Source organism: Mobula hypostoma, chromosome 3 (genome assembly GCF_963921235.1).
Source record: "Mobula hypostoma chromosome 3, sMobHyp1.1, whole genome shotgun sequence".
Lineage (NCBI taxonomy): Eukaryota > Metazoa > Chordata > Chondrichthyes > Myliobatiformes > Myliobatidae > Mobula > Mobula hypostoma.
The window spans coordinates 228,676,174-228,702,308 of NC_086099.1; the positions used below are offsets into that span (position 1 = coordinate 228,676,174).

The following is a 26,135-nucleotide window of genomic DNA, read 5'->3' on the forward strand; positions in this document are numbered from 1 at the left end:
CTTTGCAATCTCAACCCCACATCTTGGCTACTATTTGGAGGCCTATATAGAATTCCCATAATGTTTTTTTCACCCTTGCAGTTTCTTAACTCTCTCCACAAAGATTCGACATTCTCTGACCCTATGTCATCTCTTTCTAAAGATGTAATTCCATCTCTTACCAACAGAGCCACACCACCACCTATGCCTTCCTGCCTGTCCTTTCAATATAACGTATATTCTTTGATGTTCAGCTCCCAACTATGGCCTTCTTTCAGCCACGACTCAGCCCACAATGTCATACCAACCAATCTCTAACACAAAATACTCTGCAGATGCTGGGGTCAAAGCAACACTCACAACACGCTGGAGGAACTCAGCAGGTCAGGCAGCATCCATGGAAACGATCAGTCAACGTTTCAGACTAGAACCCTTCATCAGGACTGAAGAGGGAAGGGGCAGAGGTCCTATAAAGAAGGTGGGGGGAGGGTGGGATGGCGGCTGGTAGGTTCCAGGTGAAAAACCAGTAAGGGCTAATCTCTAATTGTGCCCCAAGTTCGTCCACCTTATTCCAAATGCTCGCACATTTAAATACAACACCTCCAGTCTGCATTCTTCGCCCTTTTGTATTTTACCTCTGTGGTACAATTTAACTCTTTGCTCTGTCTGCATTTGTACTGGCTTGTCCTTCCTTACATTTCTGTTACACCCATCATCTACTTGTAAACTTGCTGGCTCATCCTCAGCTCTATCATACAGCTTCCCATCCTCCTGCCATGTTAGTTTAAGCCACTCCCAACAGCTTTAGTGAACCTCCCTGCCAGGATATTGGTCCCCCTCAGATTCAAGTGCAACCTGTTCCTTTTGTACAGGTCCCACCTATCTCAGAAGAGGTCCCAATGATCCAGAAATATGAACCCCTGTCCCCTGCTCCAATTCTTCAGCCACACATTTATCTGCCTCCTCATTCTATCCTATCCTCACTGTCACATGGCACAGGTAGCAATCCCGAGATTGCTATCCTTGAGGTCCTGCTTCTCAGCTTCCTTTCTAACTCCTGCATTCTGCTTTCAGGACCCCCTCCCTTTTTCTATCTACGTTGTTGGTACCAATATGTACCACAACTTCTGGCTGCTCACCCTCCCTTTTCAGGACATTGTGTACACGTTCAGAAACATCTCAAACCCTGGAACCTGGGAGGCAATCTACCACCTCTGTTTCCTTTTTGTATGCACAGAATTACCTACCTGTCACTCTGACTACAGAGTCCCCTATTACTGCTGCTATCTTCTTCAGTTCCCTGCCCTTATAAGCCACAGGGCCAAACAGTGTCAGAGTCACAGCCACTGTTACTTCCCCCAGGTAGGTACCCACCCTCCAACACTATTCAAAATGGTGTACTTACTGTTGAGGGGAATGGCCACAGGGGTGCTCTCCATTATCTGACATTCTCCCCTCTGTTTCCTGACAGTCACCCATTTATCTGTCTGCTGTAGCCTTGGGGTGACCACCTCCCTCTAACTTCTGCCTATCACTGTCCACTTCCTCTAACAAGCCAAAGCTCATTGAGCTGCAGCTCCAGTTCCTTAACACGCTCTCTAAGGAGCTGCATCTCCTTCTTTATCAATCTTTTTATTAGTTTAAAAAAAGTACATATATACAAACAAAAGGAGGATTATCTCAGATATCCATATCGATAACAACACATATAAAAGGTAAAGTAAACTTTATCAACATCATACATCGTATTAATCTAACAGTATATAATAAAAAATAGATAATCAATTCTCTTACCATTTTATAAAAAGAAAAAAAGATAGAAACTTTTATAATTTTTATATAAAAAAACCCACTATTCTCTATAAACAAAAAAAAAGGGGGGACTGGGCAGCCCATACTGAGAGTAAAGCAAGAAAAAAAGGGAAATTTTCCGATCAAATCCAAAGTTTTGAGAAAGTAACTGGAACAGCAATAAATCAAACCATATGAGAATATTGAATAAAAGGTCGGCAGGTTTCTTCAAATTTAAAGGATGTATCAAATGTCCGACTTCTTATTTTCTCTAAACTTAGACAGGACATAATGGAGGAAAACCAATAAAAAACAGTAGGCAGATTAGAGTCCTTCCATTTAAGCAAAATGGCTCTCCTAGCCAATAAAGTTGTAAAATCTATCAGTTGAGTAGAAACAGGAATATATCCTGCTTCCAGTGGGATGATCCCAAAAATTGCTGTAAATAAATTCGGTTGTAGGGCCAAATTAAAGACTTTTGATAAAGTTTTAACATCTTTCCAAAAATGATCTATCTTGATACAAGACCAAAACTTATGAGTTAAAGTAGCCACCTCAATATTACATCTGTCACAAATAAGATTAATATTGGGAAAAATACGGGCTAATTTATCCTTTGACATATGTACCTGATGTACTACCTTGAACTGTATCAAGGAATGATAGGCACAAATAGATGAGGTATTTACCAAATGAAAAATTTTATCCCATTGAATATCTGAAAGTGACTCTCAAAATTCCAATTCCCACGCAGCTTTAATTTTATCATTAGATAGCTTTCGCAAATTCAATAACCATTTATAAATTATAGCAATCAGTCCTTTTTGAAATGCTTTAACCTGAAAAAGAGTAGTTATCATATTGGGTGGATAAGCAGAGGGAAAATTTGGAAGTAAACTACGTAAAAAAATTCCTCGTAAATATCTAAAAAAGTGTGCATTAGATAAGTCATATTTGTCCACTAACTGAGTGAAAGACATTAAACAGTCCCCCATAAACAAATCTAAAAAAGTTATTATTACTTTGATTTTCTAAATTAAAAAGGTCTGATCAGAAATTGATGGTTTAAAAAAACAATTAAGATGGATTTTACTATAAAGAACAAAGTTATTAAACTCAAAAAATCTACGAAACCGAAACCAAATTCTTAATGTATGTTTAATAATGGGATTGAGGTCTCGACTACCAATCTTAGAAAGCAAAGAAGGAAGAGGAGCTCCCAGTAAAGAGGCCAAAGAATACCCCTTCACCGAGTTTTTCTCCAAATCCACCCATAAAGGACAGTCATGTATGTCTGAATAATGAATCCAAAATGAAATGTATCGAATATCAATTGCCCAGTAATACATTCTAAAATTTGGCAGAAGCTGCATCTCAATGCACCTGGTGCAGATGTGGCCATCAGGGAGGCTGGTGGTCTTCAGGAAATCCCACAACTGACACCCAGAACAGAACACTAGCTCTGGAGGCACACCCCCATTCTTTCAAGTTAATTCAGAAAAAAAAGAAATGAACTTACCTTGCCTCCACCTGTTCTTGCCAAAGTCCTGTAGAGCCAAAACCTTAATGAAACACTCTGCCCTTCTCCCAGCTGCCTATCATCTCCCTTGTGGTTCCACCTCCTTCTACTACCCATTGTGTTTTCCCCATTCCTTCTTCACCTTTCCTGCCCATCTCCTCCCTGCTTCCCCTCCCCCACCCCTTTACTTTTCCCCTTACTGGTTTTTCACCTGGAACCTACCAGCCTTCTCCTTCCCACCCTCCTCCCACCTTCTTTATAGGGCCCCTGCCCCTTCCCTCTTCAGTCCTGACGAAGGGTTCCGGCCCAAAACGTCGACTGATCGTTTCCACGGATGCTGCCCGACCTGCTGAGTTCCTCCAGTGTGTTGTGAGTGTTGCTTTGACCCCAGCATCTGCAGAGTATTTTGTGTCCAAGCACCTTAAAACTGTGCCCTCTCGTGATAGCCATTTCAGCCCAGGGAAAAAGCCTCTGACTATGAACATGATGAATGTCTCTCATCATCTTATACACCTCTATCAGGTCACCTCTTATTCTCTATCAGTCCAAGGAGAAAAGGCTGAGTTCACTCAACCTATTCTCATAAGGCATGCTCCCCAATCCAGGCAACATCCTTGTAACCTCCTCTGCACCAGAAGTGAGCACAGTACTCCAAGTGGGGTCTGACCAGGGTCCTATATAGCTGTAACATTACCTCTCGGCTCTTAAACTCAATCTCACAGTTGATGAAGGCCAATGAATGCCTTCTTAACCACAGAGTCAACCTGCACAGCAGCTTTGAGTGCCCTATGGACTCGGACCCCAAGATCCCACTGATCCTCCACACTACCAACAGTCTTACCATTAATGCTATATTCTGCCATCATATTTCACCTACCAAAATGAACCACCTCACAGTTATCTGGGTTGAACTCCATCTGCCACTTCTCAGCCCAGTTTTGCATCCTATTAATGTCCCATTGTAACCTCTGACAGCCCTCCACACTATCTACAACACCCCGAACCTTTGTGCCATTAGCAAATTTACTAACCCATCCCTCCACTTCCTCATCCAGGTCATTTATAAAAATCACAAAGAGAAGGGGTCCCAGAACAGATCCCTGAGGCACACCACTGGTGACCGACCTCCATGCAGAATATGACCCATATACAACCACTCTTTGCATTCTGTGGGCAAGCCAGTTCTGGATCCACAAAGCAAGGTCCCCTTAGGTCCCATGCCTCCTTACTTTCTCAGTAATCCTTGCATGGAGCATCTTATCAAATGCCTTGCTGAAATCCATATACACTACATCTACTGCTCTACCTTCATCAATGTGTTTAGTTGCAGCCTCAAAAAATTCAATCAGGCTTGTAAGGCACGACCTGCCTTTGACAAAGCCATGCTGACTATTCCTAATCATATTATGCCTCTCCAAATGTTCATAAATCGTGCCTCTCAGGATCTTTTCCATCAACTTACCAACCACTGAAGTAAGACTCACCGGTCTATAATTTCCTGGGCTATCTCTACTCGCTTTCTTGAATAATGGAACAACAACTGCAACCCTCCAATCCTCCGGAACCTCCCCCGTCCCCATTGATGATGTAAAGATCATCACCAGAGGCTCAGCAATCTCCTCCTTCACCTCCCACTGTAGCCTGGGGTATATCTTGAGACTTATCCAACTTGATGCTTTCCAAAAACTGCAGCACATCCTCTTTCTTAATGTCTACATGCTCAAGCTTTTCAGTCCGCTGTAAGTCATCCCTACAATCGCCAAGGTCCTTTTCTGTACTGAATACTGAAGCAAAGTATTCATTAAGTATCTCAGCCATCTCCTCCAGTTCCATACACATTTTTCCACTGTCATACTTGATTGGTCCTAGTCTATCAAGTGTTGGCGAGTGGCCAAGTGGTTAAGGCGTCAGCCTAGTGATCTGAAGGTCACTAGTTTGAGCCTCAGCTGAGGCACTGTATTGTGTCCTTGAGGAAGGCACTTAACCACACATTGCTCTGCGACGACACCGGTGCCAAGCTGTATTGGCCCTAGTACCCTTCCCTTGGACAACATCGGTGTCATGGAGAGGGGAGACTTGCAGCATAGGCAACTGCCTGTCTTCCACACAACCTTGCTCAGGCCTGTGCCCTGGAAACCTTCCAAGGTGCAAATCCATGGTCTCACGAGACTAACGGATGCTTACATATATATTCTATCATGTCTTATCCTCTTGCTTTTCACATACTTGTAGAATGCCTTGGGGTTTTCCTTCATCCTGTCCGCCAAGGCTTTCTCATGGCCCTCTCCTAATTTCATTCTTAAACTCCTTCCTGTTAGCCTTATAGTCTAGATCTCTATCATTACGTAGTTTTTTCAACCTTTTGTAAGCTTTTCTTTTCTTCTTAACTAGATTTTCAACAGCCTTTGTACACCACGGTTCCTGTACCCTACCATCCTTTCCCTGTCTCGTTGGAACGTACCTGTGCAGAACGCCACGCAAATATCTCCTGAACATTTACCACATTGCTGCCGTACATTTCCCTGAGAACATCCGTTGCCAATTTATGCTTCCAGGTTCCTGCCTGATAGCCTCATATTTCCCCTTACTCCAATTAATACTCTGACTCAGACTACTCCGACGACGGCCACTCCCACAAGGACTGTTCCGTTAGACAGTATTCTCATTTATAGAAACTGGGTTTATAAAACCCTTCAGTGGAGCTGAGCGGAAACATTTCTGTAGAGTCTGTGCAGCACTCCAATCAAAGACTCCCACTGGAAAACTTCCTGCTTTTTAAAGTTCTTCACTGCACCTGACCATAGCCTTCAGTACCTTGGACCTCTGTAACCCACCCAACAATCTCTCATCTCCCCAACAGTTTACACCTATGTTCTGGAACAGTGCTGGTTTTAAATTATATTCTTCATTGACGCACAAGGCAATTTCTCTATTTTATTCATAATTTGTTATTTTAAATTTTAATAAACTGTATATTTACATTTTATACAATCTGCTATCAAACAGTGCATCTGTGGCAGGGTGGGAAGATCGGGCATTCTGATTTGTCCAACCTGTTCCTCATACCGCCCCTCCAGGACTGACTGACCACGGCGAAGAGAGTTACCCCAAGCAGAGACTGCTCCGATACAAGGATTGTACTGTCACTACTCTGCTTGAGGTTACGCAGCAGTTTGTGCAGAAGGTCACTCTGAGGTTGAAAAGCACTGGAATCACTCGGTATCTCTGACACAGAGATGTGGTGCTGAAACAGACCCTTCAGCCCATTGAGTCGATGCTGGCCACCAACAATTGATTTGCACGGATTCTGCTTTGTGCTTCACATCAGCTCTGCCTGCAGCCTGATGCTCTCTCCTCGATGACAGAGGACAATCAGTTTGCAGCTGATAAACCCCTAACAGGGGCTGGACACCATACTCATTTACAGTACAATGACCCGGACCCATCCCCAATTGCCCGAGGCAAGTTATGGGCCAATTCCAAAAGATCAGTGATGTGCTGATCCCAAACAGCCTAAAATCTGGGGACGATCTGTACCTGACACTGCTCCATACGGAAACCCCTGCCGAAGCCGGAGCAGGGCCTGGAGCGACCAATGGTGGTACTCTAGCTGAGGGCCAGGCCTGGAGATCGCACAGGTTGGTGGGATTTGAATTCGCCCCCACCCCACTGTCATTGCGGCTTGGTAACTATCAAATATTGAAAGCCCAAGATAGAACAAATGTGGGGAGTCTATGGTAAGAGAACACAGAGGGGTGTCGATTTAGAACAAAAATAAGGGAGAATTTCTTTAGCCAGAGGGTAATGAATCTGTGGAATTAATTGCCACAGGCAGCAAGTCATTGGGCATTTTTTAAGCAGAGGTTAATAGGTTCTTGATTAGTCAGGGTGTCAAAAGTTACAAGAAGAGGGCAGGAGAATGGAGTTGAGAGGGATAATAAATCAAGCATGATAGAATGGCCTCATTCTGCTCCTGTGCGTTATGGCCTGATAACGGCGAGTTTCCATGTATGAGAGATCCCTGTGTCACTAACCACCTCCCCCCACCTGTAGCATCAAGGACTGAGGAATCACCAGTCACGACAGGAGAGGTGGATGAGAGAACTGAGGAGAGAGACACCTCCCTCAGTGTGTGTCTGAGAAAGCATCTGTACTGGGCTCGAACAGGACATACCCCAAGCAGTGGTAGGAGGAGGGGGACGGAGAGCATCAGTAGCTGGGGGGGTGGGGGGTGGGGGGAGGCCTGGGGCTTGAAAGGCCTGTTTCACAGCCACAGTGTTACAACAGAGGCCGCAGGTACCAGCAGCGATTGGAGACTGCCCTATCCTGGGCTCCGCCAGGATTACAGAAGACCCAGAGGGTCCCCTCCGCCCTCAGACATTGACTGCTCTTTAATATAATTACTTGGGCTCAGCTGGGCAACTGGACACTAGCCGCTGATGCGGGTTCAGTTCCTGTCTGGGTGAAGAGGGGATCTTAGGTGTGGGGTTGTGGATCAGTGAGTGGGAACTCGTTGCTGAGGGAGGGGACATGGACTGATCTCAACCTGTCATAACTTCCCCCACCCTGGGGACACCCTCACATCACCTGGCAGCACCTCCGGGACTTGGGTTCGGGTGCGTCCTCCACTGGGGCGGTGAACCTGACGAGAGGGGGGTCCCCACTAGAGCTGGTGAAGTAGATGGAGCTGGAGTGTGCAGGGCCAGAGCTGCCCCCGCCGGCCGGCACGTCCTCCCCTGGAACCTGCCGCTGTAGCTTGGAGGCGGCCCGCTGCCGTTTGAGGTCAGCCAGGGTTTGGTGGGAAATGTCCCTGCTCATCTCCCCCGGAGCTGGCCCAGTCTTGGGCCCTGGTTCCGCTCCCTGTTCCGTTTCCAATCCGGCAGCTTCTGGCAACACTGCACCATTCACCAGGGGCGGGACCCCGGCAGCCTCACCCCACTCTGGCTGTCGCACCAAGTCCTGCAGAGGGAAGAGATGGTCAGCACCCCCGACAACTCACACAGCCCACCCCGACACTGAATTAACTACTCTCAGCCCCACCCCGACACTGAATTAACTACTCACAACCCCACCCTGACCCTTAACTCACACACCCCACCCCGACACTGAATTAACTACTCACAACCCCACCCTGACCCTTAACTCACACACCCCACCCCGACACTGAATTAACTACTCTCAGCCCCACCCTGACCCTTAACTCACACACCCCACCCCAACACTGAATTAACTACTCACAGCCCCACCCTGACCCATAAATCACACACCCCACCCTGACACTGAATTAACTACTCACAGCCCCACCCTGACCCTTAACTCACACACCCCACCCCGACACTGAATTAACTACTCACAGCCCCACCCTGACCCTTAACTCACACACCCCACCCCGACACTGAATTAACTACTCACAACCCCACCCTGACACTAAATTAACTACTCTCAGCCCCACCCCGACACTGAATTAACTACTCTCAGCCCCACCCTGACCCATAACTCACACAGCCCACCCCGACACTGAATTAACTACTCACAACCCCACCCTGACCCATAACTCACACACCCCACCCCGACACTGAATTAACTACTCACAACCCCACCCTGACCCATAACTTCACACACTCCACCCCGACACTCAATACCCTCCCTCTACACTGAATGAGTAGCTCACTGATATCTGACTCTGAATCTGCAGCTTATTTGGCCCTGGCCTCTGACTCTGAATTAATAATAGTCCCTTTACCCGGGATCCGCAGACTCTCTCCCCAGCGCTGACCAGGAAACCCTGCCAGGTTCCCCCTTCTGCTAACCCTGAATCTCCAGCCCTGGGAGAGCGAAAGGCTGTCCTCACCGAGCAGTACAGCCTCAGCTCGGAGTTGGTCTGTGCGTCCTCGTCCTCTGGCTCAGGCTCGGTGTCCTTGCTGCCGACCTGCTGCCAGGCCATGGCCTCATCCCTGTGTTCCTGCCGGTACATGTTGGTCCTCTCTGTCACGCTCACCTTACGCACCACCTTCCTATAAGGGGGAGCAGGAGGCACCATCGTCACACGCACAAACTGCCAGAATACCACAGACCTCAACAAATAAGCAAGGCACCATCACTCTGATCAGACCCATCAAAAGTCACTCGGACATTGAGGGAAATGTAAAAGTGTAAAGGTGTAAAAGTACTAGGGTTGTCGCAGTGGGTGACTTCAGCATCCCCAGAATCAGCCATGACCTCCTCAGTGCAGGAGGTTTAGACGGGGTGGAATTTGTTAGGTGCATTAGGGAGGGCTTCTTAAATCAGTGTCCAAGAAAGGGGCCATTGTTTGAGTCAGGAGTGAGGAGGGCAAAGACAGTGTTAGCATTCATTTTGTGAGGTCTAGAATACAAAAGCAAAGATGTAATGCTAAGGCTTTATAAGGTATTGGTAAGCCCACAACTGGAATACTGTGAACAATTTTGAGCCCCTTATCTAAGAAAGGATTTGCTGGCATTGGAGAGGGTCCAGAGGAAGCTCATGATAATGATTGAGGGAATGAAAGGGTTAATGATGAGAAGCATTTGATAACTCTGGGCCTGTACTCACCAGAGTAGAGAAGAGTTGGGGGAGGGGGGATCTCATTGAAACCTATCAAATATTGAAATGCCTAAATAGAGTAGATACGGAGAGGATGTTTCCTACATTAGGAGAGCCCAGGATCAGTGAGCACAGCCTCAGAATAGAAGGATGTCCCTTTAGAACAGAGATTTAGACAGTAGATGGGTTACCAACAGGAGAGGTAAGGGGTTCCAATAAGACCATAAGATACAGGAGCAGAATTAAGCCATTTGACCCATTGACTCTGCTCCCCCATTTCATCATGGTTGATCCAGTTTTCCTCACAGCCCTATTCTCTTGCCTTCACCCTGTATCCCTTCATTCCCTGACCAATCAAGAATCTATTAACTTCTGCTTAAAATATACATAAAGACTTGGCATCCACAGCAGCCAGTGGCGAAGATTTCCACAGATTCACCTCTCTCTAGCTAAAGAAATTCTTCCTAATCTCCGTTTTAAAAGGACACCCCTCTACTCTAAATTCCAGTGAATACAGGCCCAGAGTCATCAATTACTCTTCATATGACAAGCTGATTGAACCTGGAATCATTTTCGTGAATCTCCTTTGATCCCTCTCCAGTTTCAGCACAACCTTTCTATGATAAGGGGCCCAAAACTGTTCACAATACTCCAAGTGGGGCCCCACCAGTACTTTATAAAGTGTGAACATTAAATCCTTGCTTTTATATTCTAGTCCTCTTGAAATGAATGTTAACTTTGCACTTCCCTCCTCACCACAGACTCAACCTGAAAATTAACCTTTAAGGAATCCTACACAAGGATCCCAAGTCCCTTTGCGCCTCAGATTTGTTATTTTCATTTAGAAAATACATTCCTTCTACTAAAGCCCATGACCATATCTCCCCAATACTGTATTCCATCTGCCATTTCTTCGCCCATTCTCCAAATCTGTCTGTCCTTTTGTAGCCTTCCTACTTCCTCAAAACTACCTGTTCCTCCACATATCTTGATATCGTCTGCAAACTTTGCAACAAAGCGATCGATTCCATCATCCAAATCAGTGACGTGTAATGTAAAAATAATCAGTCCCAACACAGATCTCTGCGGAACCCCACTAGTTATCAGCAGCCAACCAGAAAAGGCTCCCTTTATTCCCACTCTGCCTCCTGCCAATCAGCCACATGCTAGAATCTTTCCTGTAATACTATGGCCTCATAGCTTCTGAAGCAGCCTCATGTGTGGCACCTTGTCAAAGGTCTTCTGAAAATCCAAGTACACAACATCAACCGATTCTCCTTTGTCTATGCTGCTTGTTTCATCAAAGAATTCCAACAGATCTGTCAGACAAGATTTTCCCTTAAGGAAACTATGCTAACTATGGCTTATTTTAGCATGTGCCTCTAATTACCCTGAGAGCTCATCCTTAATAACTGACTCCAGCCACTGAGATCAGACTAACTTCATGGTCGAAGTTAGTCTGATGCAAATGGGAAGCAAAGTACTTATTCAGTTCGTCTGTCATTTCGTTGTCCCCCATTACTAGCTCTCCAGCATCATTTTCCAGCGGTCTGATATCCACTTCCCTCTCTTTTACACTTCACGTATCTGAAGAAACTTTTGGTATCCTCTTTAATATTATAGGCTAGCTTATTTTTGGATTCCACCTTTACCTTCTTAGTGACTTTTTTAGTTGCCTTCAGTTAATTTTTAAAAGCTTCCCAATCCTCTAACTTCCCATTCATTTTTGTTCTATTATTGCCCCCTCTTTGGCTTTTATGTTGGCTTTGGCTTCTCTTGTTAGCCATGGTTGTGTCATCTTTCCTTTAGAATACTTCGAACTTTTTGGGATGTATATATCCTGTGCCTTCCGAATTGTTTCCAAAAATTCCAGCCATTACTGCTCTGCCATCATTACGCCTGCGTTCTTTTTCAATTGTTTCTGGCCAATTCCTCTCTCATACCGCTGTAACTCCCTTTACTCCACTGTAATACTGATACAGCTGACTTCAGCTTCTCTTCTCAAATTTCAGGGTGAATTTGATTATATTATAATCACTTTCCCGTAAAGGTTCTTTTACCTTAAACTCTCTAATCAATTCTGATTCATTGCACAACACCCAAACCAGAATAGCTGATCCCCTCATGGGTTCAACCACAAGCTGCTTTAAAAAGCATCTCATGGGCACTCTAGAAATTCCCCTCCTGTAATCCAGCACCAACCTGATTTTTCCAATCTACATTCATATTGAAATCTCCCATGACTGGTAACATTACCCTTTTGACATGCATTTTCTATCTCCTGTTGTAATTTGTAGACCACATCCTTACTACTGTTTGGGGGTCTGTGTATAACTCCCATCAGGGTTTTTTTACCCTTGCACTTTCTTAGCTCTATCCACAATGATTCAATATCTTCTGACCCTATGTCACCTCTTTCTAATGATTTGATTTCATTTCTTACCAACAGTGCAACATCACCCCCTCTTGCCTTCTTGCCTATCCTTTTGGTGTAATGTGCATCCTTGGACACTAAACTCCCAGCTACAATCTTCTTTCAGCTATGATTCCATGATGCCTTCAAAATCATACCTGCCAATCTGCAACACTGCTACAAGTTCATCTACCTTATTCCATATACTGCATGCATTCAGATTCAACACCTCCAGTCCTGTATTCACCTTTTTCGGTTTTGTCCGCTTTTACGTTGTGACTCACCCTGTTGATGCAATTTTGCCCGATCAACAGCCTCTCCTCACTACACATTGCCTCTGTTTGTAAACCAGGAACCTCGTCTTCAGCACTATCATTCGCCTTTCCTACAACGCTTCTTGCATTGAAATACAGGCAGCTCAGGACACTAGTCACATCTTTTGATTCCTAACTTTGTCTGAGGTCTTACCAACATCTGCCTCCACGACCTCTCCACCAACTGTTCTGGCGATCTGGTTCCCATCCCCCTGAAACTCTAGCTTAAACCCCACCATGCAGCAGAACAAACCTTCCCGCTAGCATATTAGTCCCCTTCCAGTTCAGGTACAAACTGTCTCTTCTGTACAGGTCCCACCTTCCTTTTAAGAAAGCCCAAAGATCCAAAAATCTTATGCCCTCCCTCCTATACCAAGTCCTTAGCTACGTTTTAAACTGTATAATCTTCCTAGTTCTAGCTTCACTGGAACGTGGCACGGGTAGCAATCCTGAAATCACAACCCTGGAGGTCCTGCCCTTTAATTTAGCACCTAACTCCGAGCTTCCTATACAGAACCTCGTCACTTGTCTTACCCACATCATTGGTATCTACATGGACCACAACTTCTGGCTGTTCATCCTCCCACTTAAGAATGCTGAGGACTCGATCTGAGATAGCCGGACTCTGGCATCTGGGAATCTCATCCTCGCTGACAGAACCTCCTGTCCGTTACCCTAACTAATGAATCCCCTATCACTACAGTGTACCTCTCCTACATCCTTCCCTCCTGAGTCACAGAGGCAGACTCAGTGCCAGAGAACCGACCACTGTGACTTTCCTCTGGTAGGTCATCCCCCTCCACTCCCCGAACAGGACATACCTGTTGTTGGGGGGGATGGACACAGGGTGCTCTGCACTGGCTCCCAAACCCCTTTCCCTTTCCTGACTGCCATCCACTTGTTTGTTATTGAAAACTCAAAGAGCTAGAGCCTCAAGATTACCATTCTGACTCTGACCACTAATGTTGGGTCACATGAACCATGTAAGGGAACTAATGTCGGGTAATGAGCCTGGTCAGGTGACTGACCTTTCAGTGGGAGTTAAACAGCGATCACAAATCCTTAAGTTATAAGTTAGCACAGAATAAAGAGCCAAGAGTATTAAATCGGAGCAGGGCAAATTCATAGAGCATTCAGCAAGAACTAGGAAGAGTTATTTGGAAACAGCTGTTTTTGGGTATGCCCACGTCCGACATGTGGAGGGAGTTTAATAATCAACTGCACAGAGTACAGGACAGGTATGATCCATTCATAAGGATGGCAAGGTAAGAGAAACTTAGCCGTCGAGAAAAGTGATAAATTTAATCAAGGGGAAGGAAATGTATGTAACTTGGGGAAATTGGTATCAAACTAAGTGCTTGAGGATTATAAAGAAGTCAGGAATGAACTCAAGAAGAAAATTAGGAAACCCAGGAGGGGCCATGAGAGAACCCTGAGGCATTCAATAGAAACTTTGAGAGCAAGAGGATAACTAGGGAGAGGGGAAAAACCACTTAAGTACAAAGGAGGGAATATGTGCTTGGAGGTGGAGGATGTGGGTGAGGTCTTTAATGAGTACTTTACATCAGCATTCTTCAAGGAATAGGATGTGGTGGGCCAATTTGAGACAAAGCAGGAGGTAGTGTTGAGCCTCTTAGATCACATTGAGGTTGATGTCTCCAGGATCCGATGGGATACACTCCAAGTTATTGAGAGAGGTAAGAGATGAGATTGCTTGGGCCTTCACCAATATCTTCAAGTTCTCTCCAGCCCAGACGACTGGCAAGTAGATAATGTTTCATTATTCAAGAAGGGACAATTCTGGAAACTGTAGACTGGTGAGTCTCTCATCAGTGGTCGGGAAAATACTGGAGAGGATTCTTAGGGATAGGATTTATGAGGAATTGGAAAACCATGGTCTAAATATGGACAGAAGATATAGCTTTGTGTGGGGGCTTGTTTTGAGTATTTTGAGTTTTCTACATGCATTTTAGTCACACCCAGAAGAGTTGGCCATATGGATTCAGAACCAAATTGCCCATAGAAGACAGAGAGTGGTGATGAAAGGGACTTATTCGACCTGGAGGTAACCCAGGGGAATGGGAACCACCCACACTCCCTCACCCTGGAGAACAAGCCCATTCTCCCACCCTGGGAATTGGTCCCCACTCACACTCCCCCACCATGTGGAAATAACCCCACCAACACTCTCCCATCCTAGGAAAGTAACCCCCACCCATACTTCCCCCACCCTGGGGATTGGACCCACCCTGCAGATTAGAACCCAACCCACATTCATCCACCTGAGATGAGAATGGCTACCCACACTCTCCCCACTCTGGGGATTCGTCACCACTAACAATCCCCCACCACCCTGGAGATCGCTCCCCAGCCACAATCCCCCGACGCTCAAGATCGGTCCCCACCCGCACTACCCCCACTCGAGGGATTGTTCCCCACCCGCACTACCCCCACACACAGAAAGTACCCCTACTCACACTGCCCCCCTTGGGGATTGAACCCCTACCCTTACTGTCCCACCCTGGGGATTGACCCCTACACACACACCTCGACCCGGGGAGTGAACCCCTACACACTCTCCCCCACCCTGGGGAGTGAACCCTTACACACAATCCCCCACCCTGGGGATTGAACCCCTACACACACATCTCGACCCTGGGGATTGAACCCCTACACACTCTCCCCAACACTAGGGACTGAACCCCTACACGCACTCCCCCACCCTGGGAATTGAACCCCAGCATGCACACTCCCCTACCCTGGGGATTGAACCCTACACACACTCCCCTACCCTGGGGATTGGATCCACCCACACTCTCTCACCCTGGGGAACAAGTCCAATCTCCCACCCTAGGACAGTACCCCCACCCTGGGAATTGGCCCCCACTCACACTCCGCCAAAATTGGGAAGTACCCCTACCCACACTCCCCCATTCTGGGGACTGGTCCCCACCCACACTCACCCACCCTGCAGAAATAATGCCAGCAATACTCTCCCATCTTACCCCCACCCATACTTTCCTCACCCTGGGGACTGGTCCCCACCCTGCAGATTAGAACCCAACCCACATTCACCCAATTTAGGAGGGAAAGGCTACCCACACTCTCCCCACCCTGGGGATTGGTCACCACTCACAAACACCCCCAACCTAGGGATCAGTCCCCACCTGCACGACTCCCACATTCAGGAAGTACCCCTGCCCACCCTGGGGATTGAACCCCTACCCATACTGCCTCATACTGGGGATTGAACCCCTACACACTCTCCCCCACCCTGGGGATTGAACCCCGACACTCACACGCCCCACCCTGGGGATTGGATCCACCCACAACCCCCACCCCGCCCTGATGGGGAAATCGGACCCACCCACACTCACCCCCTGCTGCCAGTGCTGGACGTCCGCCTCTGCAGGGCGCTCCTGTGCTTGTCGTGAGTGCGGAGGACAGCGTCTCGTTTGTGTTTCAGCTCCAGTAGTTTGGCCCGTACCTCATCATCCCCACACACGTCTAGGGGAGGGGGAGTGGTAGGAGAGATGGAAACACTGTGGCCCTCTTCACCAAACCCGCATTCCCCCCCCCACCAAACCCCCGTGCATCCCCTCCCAGTTGAGACCACTGCCATGTTGTTCTGAACCCCGTCTGCTCCAGCCCGAATGTGGCTGTCTGTGCGAGGCAGGGTGAGGGAGTATGAAGCTGCAATGATTGTTCCTGATAAGTAAACATGTTAAATTGGCAGAAGTGAGGATGCTGTGCAGGGAACAATGTCTCCTCTGGCAGAGAGACCGCTGAAGTTGGACCAGGACAACATCCCATTCACCATCAGTCTACAGGCTACATAGGGACTCGGGCTAGATTTCTTTGTGACTGTATGTTTATTCCTCCAACAGGACCACAACCTTGTCATGGTTTGGAGGCTTGTGTGCCTCAGTGACCCGGAGAGTTATGTTGGCTGGAGTCAAGGCCTATGCTTTGGCTCTTGGTAGGTTCAGCCATGTCAAACAGGTGAAAAGGCAGAGGCCAGACTAAGAGGGATTTACCGGTCCCCCGGTTTTGGGGCTTCAGCTCAGGGCTAACAACCCTGACTGGTCAAACAAAACTGTTATAGAAACAGCAATGAAGAATCCTACATCTGTGTGTAGTGGTATTCCTGAGTGAAAATTGAGAGGAATTTACTGGCACAATGAAGGAAGCCCTGAATACCACCAAGACCAAGTGCAAGACCGGTTTCTGGAAAGGTGGCAAAGAACAGACAGAGATGGAAGACCTACATTGCCGCACTAAATGCCATCAGGTGTAACGGGCAGTAAGTAGGAATGTTTTCTGCTACCATAACCATATGTGCTGTGTGCTGTTGGTAATGTGTTTTGCACCTTGGCCTTGGAGGAATGCTGTTTTCGATGGATGTATTCATGTGTACAGTTGAACGACAATTAAACTTGAATCTGATGCCAGGAGTGTTGGGCTGTCCACCTGAATGCAGCCACCACCACAGGAACTGCCCATTGCCCATGACCACTGGGCAGCAGACAACCTGGTCAGAGACTGGGCTATGCTGAAACACCAAGAAACTTGATGCAAGAGAGGAGACTTTCTATGTCATCAAAGACTCTCACAAATTTCTATAGATGTACCGTGGAGAGAATTCTAACTGGTTGTATCATGGTCTGGTAAGGAGGGGCTATTGCACAGGGTCAGAAAAATCTGCAGAAAGTTGTAAACACATCATGAGCACTGGCCTCCCCAGCTTCGAGGACATCTTCTAAAGGTGATGCCTCAGACAGGGGGCATCCATCATTGATGGCCCCCATCACCCAGGACATGCCCTCTTCTCATTGCTACCATCAGAGAGGAGGTACAGGAGCCTGAAGACACACACTCAACCATTCAGGAGCTGCTTCAGATTTGTGAATGGAGGCTGAATCCATGAACACTACCTCATTATTTTTCTCTTATCTTTTTGCATTACTTATTTAATTTAAATTTCTTTTCAATTGAATTGACTTTATTAATTACATCCTTCATATACGAGGAGTAAAAATCTTTAAGTTACGTCTCTGTCTAAATGTGCAATGTCCAATTTATAGTAGTTTATAATGAATAGTGACAACAGGACAGTCAATATAACCGAGAAATACAATTGTATCAGTGTGAATGAATCAGTCTGATGGCCTGGTGGAAGAAGCTGTCCCGGAGCCTGTTGGTCCTGGCTTTTATGCTGCGGTACCGTTTCCCGGATGGAAGCAGCTGGAACAGTTTGTGGTTGGGGTGACTCAGGTCCCCAATGATCCTTCAGGCCCTTTAGACACACGTCTATGTAAATGTCCTGATTGGTGGGAAATTTACATCTACAGATGTACTAGGGGCGCACGCCACTTTCTGCAGAGTCCTGCAATTGAGGGAAGTACAGATCTCATACCAGGCAGTGATGCAGCCAGTCAGGATGCTCTCAATTGTGCCCCTGTAGAAAGTTCTTAGGACTTGGGGGCTCATACCAAACTTCCTCAACCATCTGAGGAGAAAGAGGCGCTGTTGTGCTTTTTTCACCACACAGCCAGTATGTACTGACCAAGTGAGATTCTCGGTGATGTGGATGCTGAGGAACTTAAAGCTATTCATCCTCTCAACCCCAGATCCATTGATGTCAATAGGGATTAGCCTGTCTCCATTCCTTCTGTAGTCCACAACCAACTCCTTTGTTTTTGCGACATTGAGGGAGAGGTTGTTTTCTTGACACCACTGTGTCAGGGTGATGACTTCTTCTCTGTAGGCTGCCTTGTTATTATTTGAGATAAGGCCAATCAACGTAGTGTCGTCAGCAAATTTAATTTGCAGATTGGACCTGTGGTGGCGACACAGTCATGGGTGTACAGAGAGTAAAGGAGGGGGCTTAGGACACAGCCCTGTGGGGCACCTGTGTTGAGGGTCAGAGGGGCAGAAGTGACGGGGCCCACTCTTACCACCCGACAGCAATCTGACAGGAAGTCCAGGGCAGGGTGAAAGCCAATGTCTCTGAGCTTCTTGTCGAGCCTGGAGGGAATTATGGTGTTGAATGCTGAATTGTAGTCCAAGAACAGCATTCTCACATAAGCATTCTTCTTCTGCAGGTGTGTAAGGACGGTGTGTAGAGCAGTGGCTATTGCGTCATCTGTCGATCAGTTGCGTCGGTAGGCGAATTGTATATATACTTACTGTAATTTGTAGTTTTCATTATGTATTGTATCTCTGCTGCCGCAAAACAACAAATTTCACAACATACTCCAGTGATATTAAACCTGATTCTGAGTGTACAGCCTGACTGGGGCTACGACTGCAATTGCTGGGCAGCAGATAACCTGGTCATGGAAAAACTTGGATGGGTAGGCAGTTTACAGGAGGGAGGCCAAACTTGGAATACTGTGTTCAGTTCTCGTGCCCTCCTGTAGGAAGGATGTAGAAGCTTTAGAGGGAGTGCAGAGGAGATTTGCCAGGACGCTGGCTGGATTAAAGAGCGTATCTTACAAGGTTAGGGCTTTTCTCTTTGAAGAGAAGGAGGATGAGAGATGACTTGATAGAGGTGTACAAGATGATAAGAGGCACAGATCGACTGGACAGACAGAGACTTTTTCCAAAGCAAGGGCAGAAATGGCTAATACAAGGGGGCACCATTTTAAGGTGATTGAAAGAAAGTATAGGGGGGTGTCAGAGTTGAGTTCTTTACACAGAGAGTGGTGTGTGTGTGGCATGCCCTGCCAGAGGGCGGTGGTACAGGCAGATACATTATTTAAGAAACACTTAAGCACGCGGATGGGAGAAGACTGAAGGGTTATGTGGGAAGGAATGGTTAGATTAAACGGAGCAGGTTAAAAGGTTGGCACAAGATGGTGGGCTGTAGGAGCTGTACTGTGCTGTAATGTCCAGCATGGGTGAGGTACAGAGGGTGTGCTTTGATGGGACTAGGCAGAATAGTGAGACTGTGAGGAAGGATAGCCAGAGGATAGGGGAAAATTGCAGTCAGTAGGATCAGTTAAAGTATAACGGGGACAAAATTGAAAAGAGTGATGAATACAGGACTGGCAGTGTTATATTTGTATCCATGCAATATACAGAATAAAGTAGATGATTTTGTAGTGCAGTTGACAGGTATGATGTTGTGGGCATCACAGTTGTGGCTGAAAGAAGATCATAGCTGGGAGTTTAACATCCGAGGACCCACATTGTATAGAAAGGACAGGCAAGTAGAGTGAGGGGTGGGGGTGAAAAATTCAATCAAATCCTTAGGAAGAGGTGACATGGGATCGGAAGATGTAGAATCCTTGGGGGTAGAGTTAAGAAACTGCAAGGGTAAAAAGACACTAATGCAAGTTATATACAGGCCTCCAAACTGTAGCCAGGATGTGGGCTACAAATTACAGAGAAAGAAAGTGCATGTAAAAAGGGCAATGCTGAAATAATCACAGGGATTTCAAAATGCAGCTGGATTGGAAAAATCAGGTTGGTACAGGATCCCAAGAGAGGGGGTTGTTAGAATACCTGTGAGATGGTAGCTTATGGTTGAGCCTACCAGAGCAATGGCAATTTTGGATTGGACATTGTGTAATGAGCCAGATTTGATCAGGGAGCTTACCTCACATGCAGTAGCACAGACCATCTCATAAGAGCTTCCCCTTGCATTATTCTCTTATCATTAATTATTTTTACAGGAGGATTCACCTTACCTACATTTAACTTAAGACAAAAATCCATCTGAATCATTATCCCATGATGACCACTAGCCATAATATCATGTATTTCCACATCAGCAGAAACCAGCTGAGGTCCAATTGATCTCACAGAGGAAGAATGAGAACTAGTATCAGGCTTTAACATTGAATGTGCAGGAGCGCCATTCGATTTATTCTTCCGAGGAGTATCTTATTAGTTATTCTTTTTCCAGGGACATCCTACAACCCATCTTCACTCCAAGGTAAAGGAATCCTTAGGGGACAGTGATCATAATATGATAGAATTTACCCTGCAGCGTGAGAGGGAGAAGCTACAGTCTTTTGTGTCAGTATTTCTCTGGAGTAAAGGGAATTACAGAGGAATGAGAGAGGAACTGGTCAAAGTTGACCAGAAGGAAATACTAGCAGGGATGACGGCAAAGCAGCAATGACTGGAGTTTCCAGGAACAATTTGGAAAGCACAGGATAGAAACATCCCAAAGATGAAGAATTACTTTAAAGGGAAGATGAGGCAACTGTGGCTGATAAGGGCAGTCAAAGACAGCATTAAAGCAAAAGAGAGGGCATATGATATCGCAAAACAGAATCAGAATTTGGTTTATTATCACCAGTATGTGTCGTGAAATTCGTTAACTTAGCAGCAGTGCAATGCAATGCATGATAATATAGGAATAAATAAACCAGTTACAGTAAGTATATATATATGTATATGGAATAGGTTAAAAATGGTGCAAAAACAGAATTAATATATAGTAAAAAAGTGAGGTATGTTCCTGGGTTCAATGTCCATTTAACAAACGTATGGCAGATTGATGCATTGGGCTTCATCAACCGTGGGATTGAGTTTAAGAGCTGAGAGGTAATGTTACAGCTATATAGGACCCTGGTCAGACCCCACTTTGAGTACCATGCTCAGTTCTGATCGCTTCACTACAGGAAGGATGTGGAAACTGTAGAAAGGGTGCACAGGAGATTTACAAGGACGTTGCCTGGATTGGGGAGCATGCCTTATGAGAATAGGTTGAGTGAACTGGGCCTTTTCTCCTCGGAGCGACGGAGGATGAGAGGTGACCTGATAGAGGTGTATAAGATGATGAGAGGCATTGATCGTGTGAATAGTCAGAGGCTTTTCCCAGGGCTGAAATGGCTAGCGTGAGAGGGCATAGTTTTAAGGTGCTTGGAAGTAGTTACAGAGGAGATGTCAGGGGTAAGTTTTTTACGCAGAGAGTGGTGAGTGTGTGGAATGGGCTGCCGGCAGCGGTGCTGGTGGAGGCAGAAACTACAGCGTCTTTTAAGAGACTCCTGGATGGCTACATGGAGCTTAGAAAAATAGAGGACTAGGGGTAAAGCCCAGGTAGCTCTAAGGTAGGGCCATGCTCGGCACAGCTTTGTGGGCTGAAGGGCCTGTATTGTGCTGTATGTTTTCTATGTTTCTATGGCAGAGGGGAAGTTTGTTCCTGAATCGCTGAATGTGTGCCTTCAGGCTTCTGTACCTCCTTCCTGACTGTGACAATGAGAAGAGGGCATGCCCTGGGTGAAGGGGGTCCTTAATAGACATCGCCTTTCTTAGGCATCGCTCTTTGAACATTAGATTGGATTAGATTAAACTTTATTGTCATTGTGCCGAGTACAGATACAAAGTCAATGAAATGCAGTTAGCATCTGACCAGAAATGCAAAGAATAGTGTTATTTACAAATAACTGCGAATAAAAAGTAGGTGCTACAGCACACAAATATAAAAGTACTGAGACAGTACAATACGGATGCAATACTGCTTATCGCTGTGATGTGAGGTTCAGCAGGGTCACAGCCTCAGGGAAGAAGCTCTTCCTGAGCCTGCTGGTGCAGGAGTGGAGGCTCCTGTAGTGCCTACCAGAAGGGAGGAGAGCAAAAAGTCCATGTTTAGGGTGAGATGCATCCTTGATAATGCTTTTCGCCCTGCCCAGGCAGCGTTTATGGTAATAGAAACATAGAAACATAGAAAATAGGTGCAGGAGTAGGCCATTCGGCCCTTCGAGCCTGCACCACCATTCAGTATGATCATGGCTGATCATCCAACTCAGAACCCCGCCCCAGCCTTCCCTCCATACCCCCTGACCCCCGTAGCCACAAGGGCCATATCTAACTCCCTCTTAAATATAGCCAATGAACTGGCCTCAACTGTTTCCTGTGGCAGAGAATTCCACAGATTCACCACTCTCTGTGTGAAGAAGTTTTTCCTAATCTCGGTCCTAAAAGGCTTCCCCTCTATCCTCAAACTGTGGCCCCTCGTTCTGGACTTCCCCAACATCGGGAACAATCTTCCTGCATCTAGCCTGTCCAATCCCTTTAGGATCTTATATGTTTCAATCAGATCCCCCCTCAATCTTCTAAATTCCAACGAGTACAAGCCCAGTTCATCCAGTCTTTCTTCATATGAAAGTCCTGCCATCCCAGGAATCAATCTGGTGAACCTTCTTTGTACTCCCTCTAAGGCAAGGATGTCTTTCCTCAGATTAGGGGACCAAAACTGCACACAATACTCCAGGTGTGGTCTCACCAAGGCCTTGTACAAATGCAGTAGTACCTCCCTGCTCCTGTACTCGAATCCTCTCGCTATGAATGCCAACATACCATTCGCCTTTTTCACCGCCTGCTGTACCTGCATGCCCACTTTCAATGACTGGTGTTTAATGTTCTCAACGGTGGGCAATTGGGTGCTGATAATCTGCTGGGAAGTTTTCACCACATGCTGGAGTGCTTTGCGGTCCGATACGGGACAATTGCCATACCACACTGAGATGCAGTTGGTGAGTATGCTCTCAATGGTACAGCGGTAAAAGTCTGTCAGTATCCTGGGACAGAGGTGAGCTTTCTTGATGCTCCGCAGGAAATAAAGGCGCTGTTGCACCTTTTTGATCAGGATGGAGGAGTTCAGGGACCAGGTGAGATCCTCGGAAATGTGAACACCAAGGAATTTGAAGCTTGATACACACTGCACTACAGTTCCGTTGATGTAGATGGGGATGTGAGTGTTGCTCCTGACATGCCTGAAGTCGACAATGATCTCCTTGGTCTTCTGGGTGTTAAGGGCCAGGTTGTTATCGGCACACCACGCGGCCAGGTGCGGGACCTCGTCCCTGTAGACCGTCTCATCATCCCCTCTGATCAGGCCAACCACCGTGGTGTCGTCTGCGAACTTGATTATGGAGTTAGAACCATGTACAGTAACGCAGTCATAGGTGAAAAGGGAGTACAGAAGAGGGCTCAGCACACAGCCTTGAGACACGCCGGTGTTCAGGGTGAGAGTGGAGGAGGAGAGGTTGTCTAACTTAACTGATTGGGGTCTGTTAGTCAGAAAGTCCAAGGTCCATTTGCAGAGGGATGAGCTGATACCAAGCTGGCGAAGTTTGGCGATCAGCTTGGAGGGGATCACAGTATTGAATGCCGAGCTAAAGTCAATGAACAGTATTCTGGCTGTCCAGGTGGGTCAGGGCAGAGTGAAGTGCCATGGAGATGGCGTCCTCTGTTGACCTGTTGGTGTGATCGGCAAATTGATGGGGGTCCAGGGTAGTGGGCAGACAGGATTTCAGGTGTGATAGAACCAGTCTCTCACAGCACTTTGCAATGATGGGGGTGAGTGCAATTGGGCGGAAGTCATTCAGGCCCATGGCAGTGGAATGCTTCGTCACTGGCACGATGGTGGCGATCTTTAAGCTTGTGGGGACAACTGCCTAGGCCAGGGACAGATTAAAAATGTCCGTTAAGACCCCGGCCAACTGCCCTGCACAGACTCTGAGCACACGGCCAGGTATTCCATATGGACCAGCTGCCTTCCGTACATTCACCCTGCTCAGGGTGGCGCAAATGTTGGAGGTGGAAAGTGAGAGAGGCAGTTCACCAGGTGGGAGATCCGCTTTGAGGGTGACCTCCTTGTTCCCTCGGTCAAAGCGAGCATAGAAGTAATTGAGCTGATTAGGGAGGGAAGCAGAGCTGGAAGGGGGCACAGTACTTGGTGGTTTGAAGTCTGTAATGACCTGTATTTCAGGTCACATGCACCAGGGTTCCGAGGAGTTGAAATGCTCCTCGATTCTCTGTTTGTATATGCGTTTAGCCTGAGAGATTCCCCTCCTCAGGTTGACCCTGGCTGAGCTGTAAGCCTCCCGGTCTCCAGACCTGAAGGCTGAATCTCTGGCTTTGAGCAGGAGGCGAACTTCTCTGTTCATCCATGGTTTCTGATTGGGGAAAACTTTTATTTGTTTTTGTGATTTCACTCTATCTACACACTTGTTGATGTGCTCAAGGACAGAGTTGGTATATAAATCAATGTTAATCTGAGAGTCTGTGGTGGCCTGGACAGCATGCGCGCTCCAGTCTGTGCTGGAAGAGCAGAGTCAGCACCCTCCAGCCAGATGTTAATAGTCTTCATTGTGGGGTTTCACACATCTAATGACCGTGCTATACTTGGGAAGCAGAAACAGTGAAAGATGGTCAGACTGTCCCAGGTGGGGGAGGGTAGTGGCTTTGTAAGCGTCAGCGACATTTGTGTAGACATGATCTAAGCTTTTATTACCTCTGGTGGTGCATGATACATTTTGGTAAATCTTGGAAGCACGGTTCGTAGGTTACAATGATTAAAGTCCCCAGTGACAATAAAGGCTCCGTCTGGATGCAATGTCTGCAGCTTGCTAACAGCAACACTGAGGTCTTTCATGGCTACTTTAGCATTAGCATCTGGTGGTATATAAACTACGACAGCAATGATGCATGTAAACTCTCGAGGTCGATAAAAAGGTCTGCACTTAATAATCAGGTATTCCAGATCAGCAGAGCAATAAGTGTCAGCAATGGTAGAGTCAGTACACCATGATCGATTCACGTAGATGTATAAACCACCTCCCCTACTTTTACCTGTCGCTGTTGCAGCTCTGTCAGCCCTGAAGACCGTGCGCCCTTCCGGTTCCACCGCGTTGTTTGGGACATCACTGTTTAGCCACGCTCCGTAAAAAACATGACGTTGCAATCCATAAAGCCTTCTTTGTGTGAGGGTCCAAGTCCTTAGTTCGTCCAGCTTGTTCGTCAGAGACCGAACATTGGCGAGGAAGATGCTGGGTAGCGCTGGCCAGTGTGGATTTAGCCTTAACCTAGCACGCAGACCTCCACGCTTCCCTGTCTTTGTATCCAAGATGTCTTGGATACCACAAAGGCTAGTACCCCAGATGGAGCTGACTAATTTTACAACTTTTTGTAGCTTCTTTCGGTCCTGTGCAGTAGTGCCCCCCTCTGCCCGTACCAGTGATGCAGCCTGTCAGAATGCTCTCCATGGTACATCTATAGAAGTTTTCAAGTATTTTAGTTAACAAACCAAATCTCTTGAAACTTCTAATAAAATATTGTCTTCTTTATAACTGCATCGATATGTTGGAACCAGGTTAGATCCTCAGAGATCTTGACACCCAGGAACTTGAAACTGCTCACTCTCTCCACTTCTGATCCCCCTGTGAGAATTGGTTATTGTTCACTCATCTTACCCTTCCTAAAGTCTTCAATCCACTCTTTGGTCTGACTGACACTGAGTGCAAGATTGTCCCACTAATAATAAATTAGTGGGAAGGTAGAGAATTCGGAAACTTAAAAACCAATGGAAGGCAACTAAAAGAGCCATAAAGAGAGAAAAGATGAGCTAGCCAGTAATATAAATGTGGATACCAGAAGTCTTTTCAGATATATGAAGAGTGAAAGAGAGACAAGAGTGGGTATCGGACTGCTGGAGAGGTAGTAATGGGACAAAGAAGTGGCGAACAAAGTTAAGTATTTCAAAGGTTCAAAGGTTCATTTTATTATTAAAGTAAGTATGCAGAATACAACTCTGAGATTT

General features: G+C 46.5%; 1 protein-coding gene across 7 annotated transcripts in view; it reads right to left on the reverse strand.

Annotated features, from left to right (window-relative positions):
* Nucleotides 1-6,215: 6,215 nt before the first annotated feature.
* Nucleotides 6,216-26,135, reverse strand: part of ppp1r16a (protein phosphatase 1, regulatory subunit 16A) — a 128,828-nt gene continuing 108,908 nt past the window's right edge. For all 7 annotated transcript variants that reach the window (XM_063044692.1, XM_063044693.1, XM_063044698.1 and 4 more), the window contains 3 exons: nt 15,955-16,084; nt 9,141-9,303; nt 6,216-8,248 (listed from right to left, as the gene is read on the reverse strand). In XM_063044692.1, the coding sequence (XP_062900762.1) occupies nt 7,868-8,248; nt 9,141-9,303; nt 15,955-16,084 (674 nt within the window). In that variant the 3' untranslated portion in view covers nt 6,216-7,867. The remainder of the gene's footprint in view (nt 8,249-9,140; nt 9,304-15,954; nt 16,085-26,135) is intronic.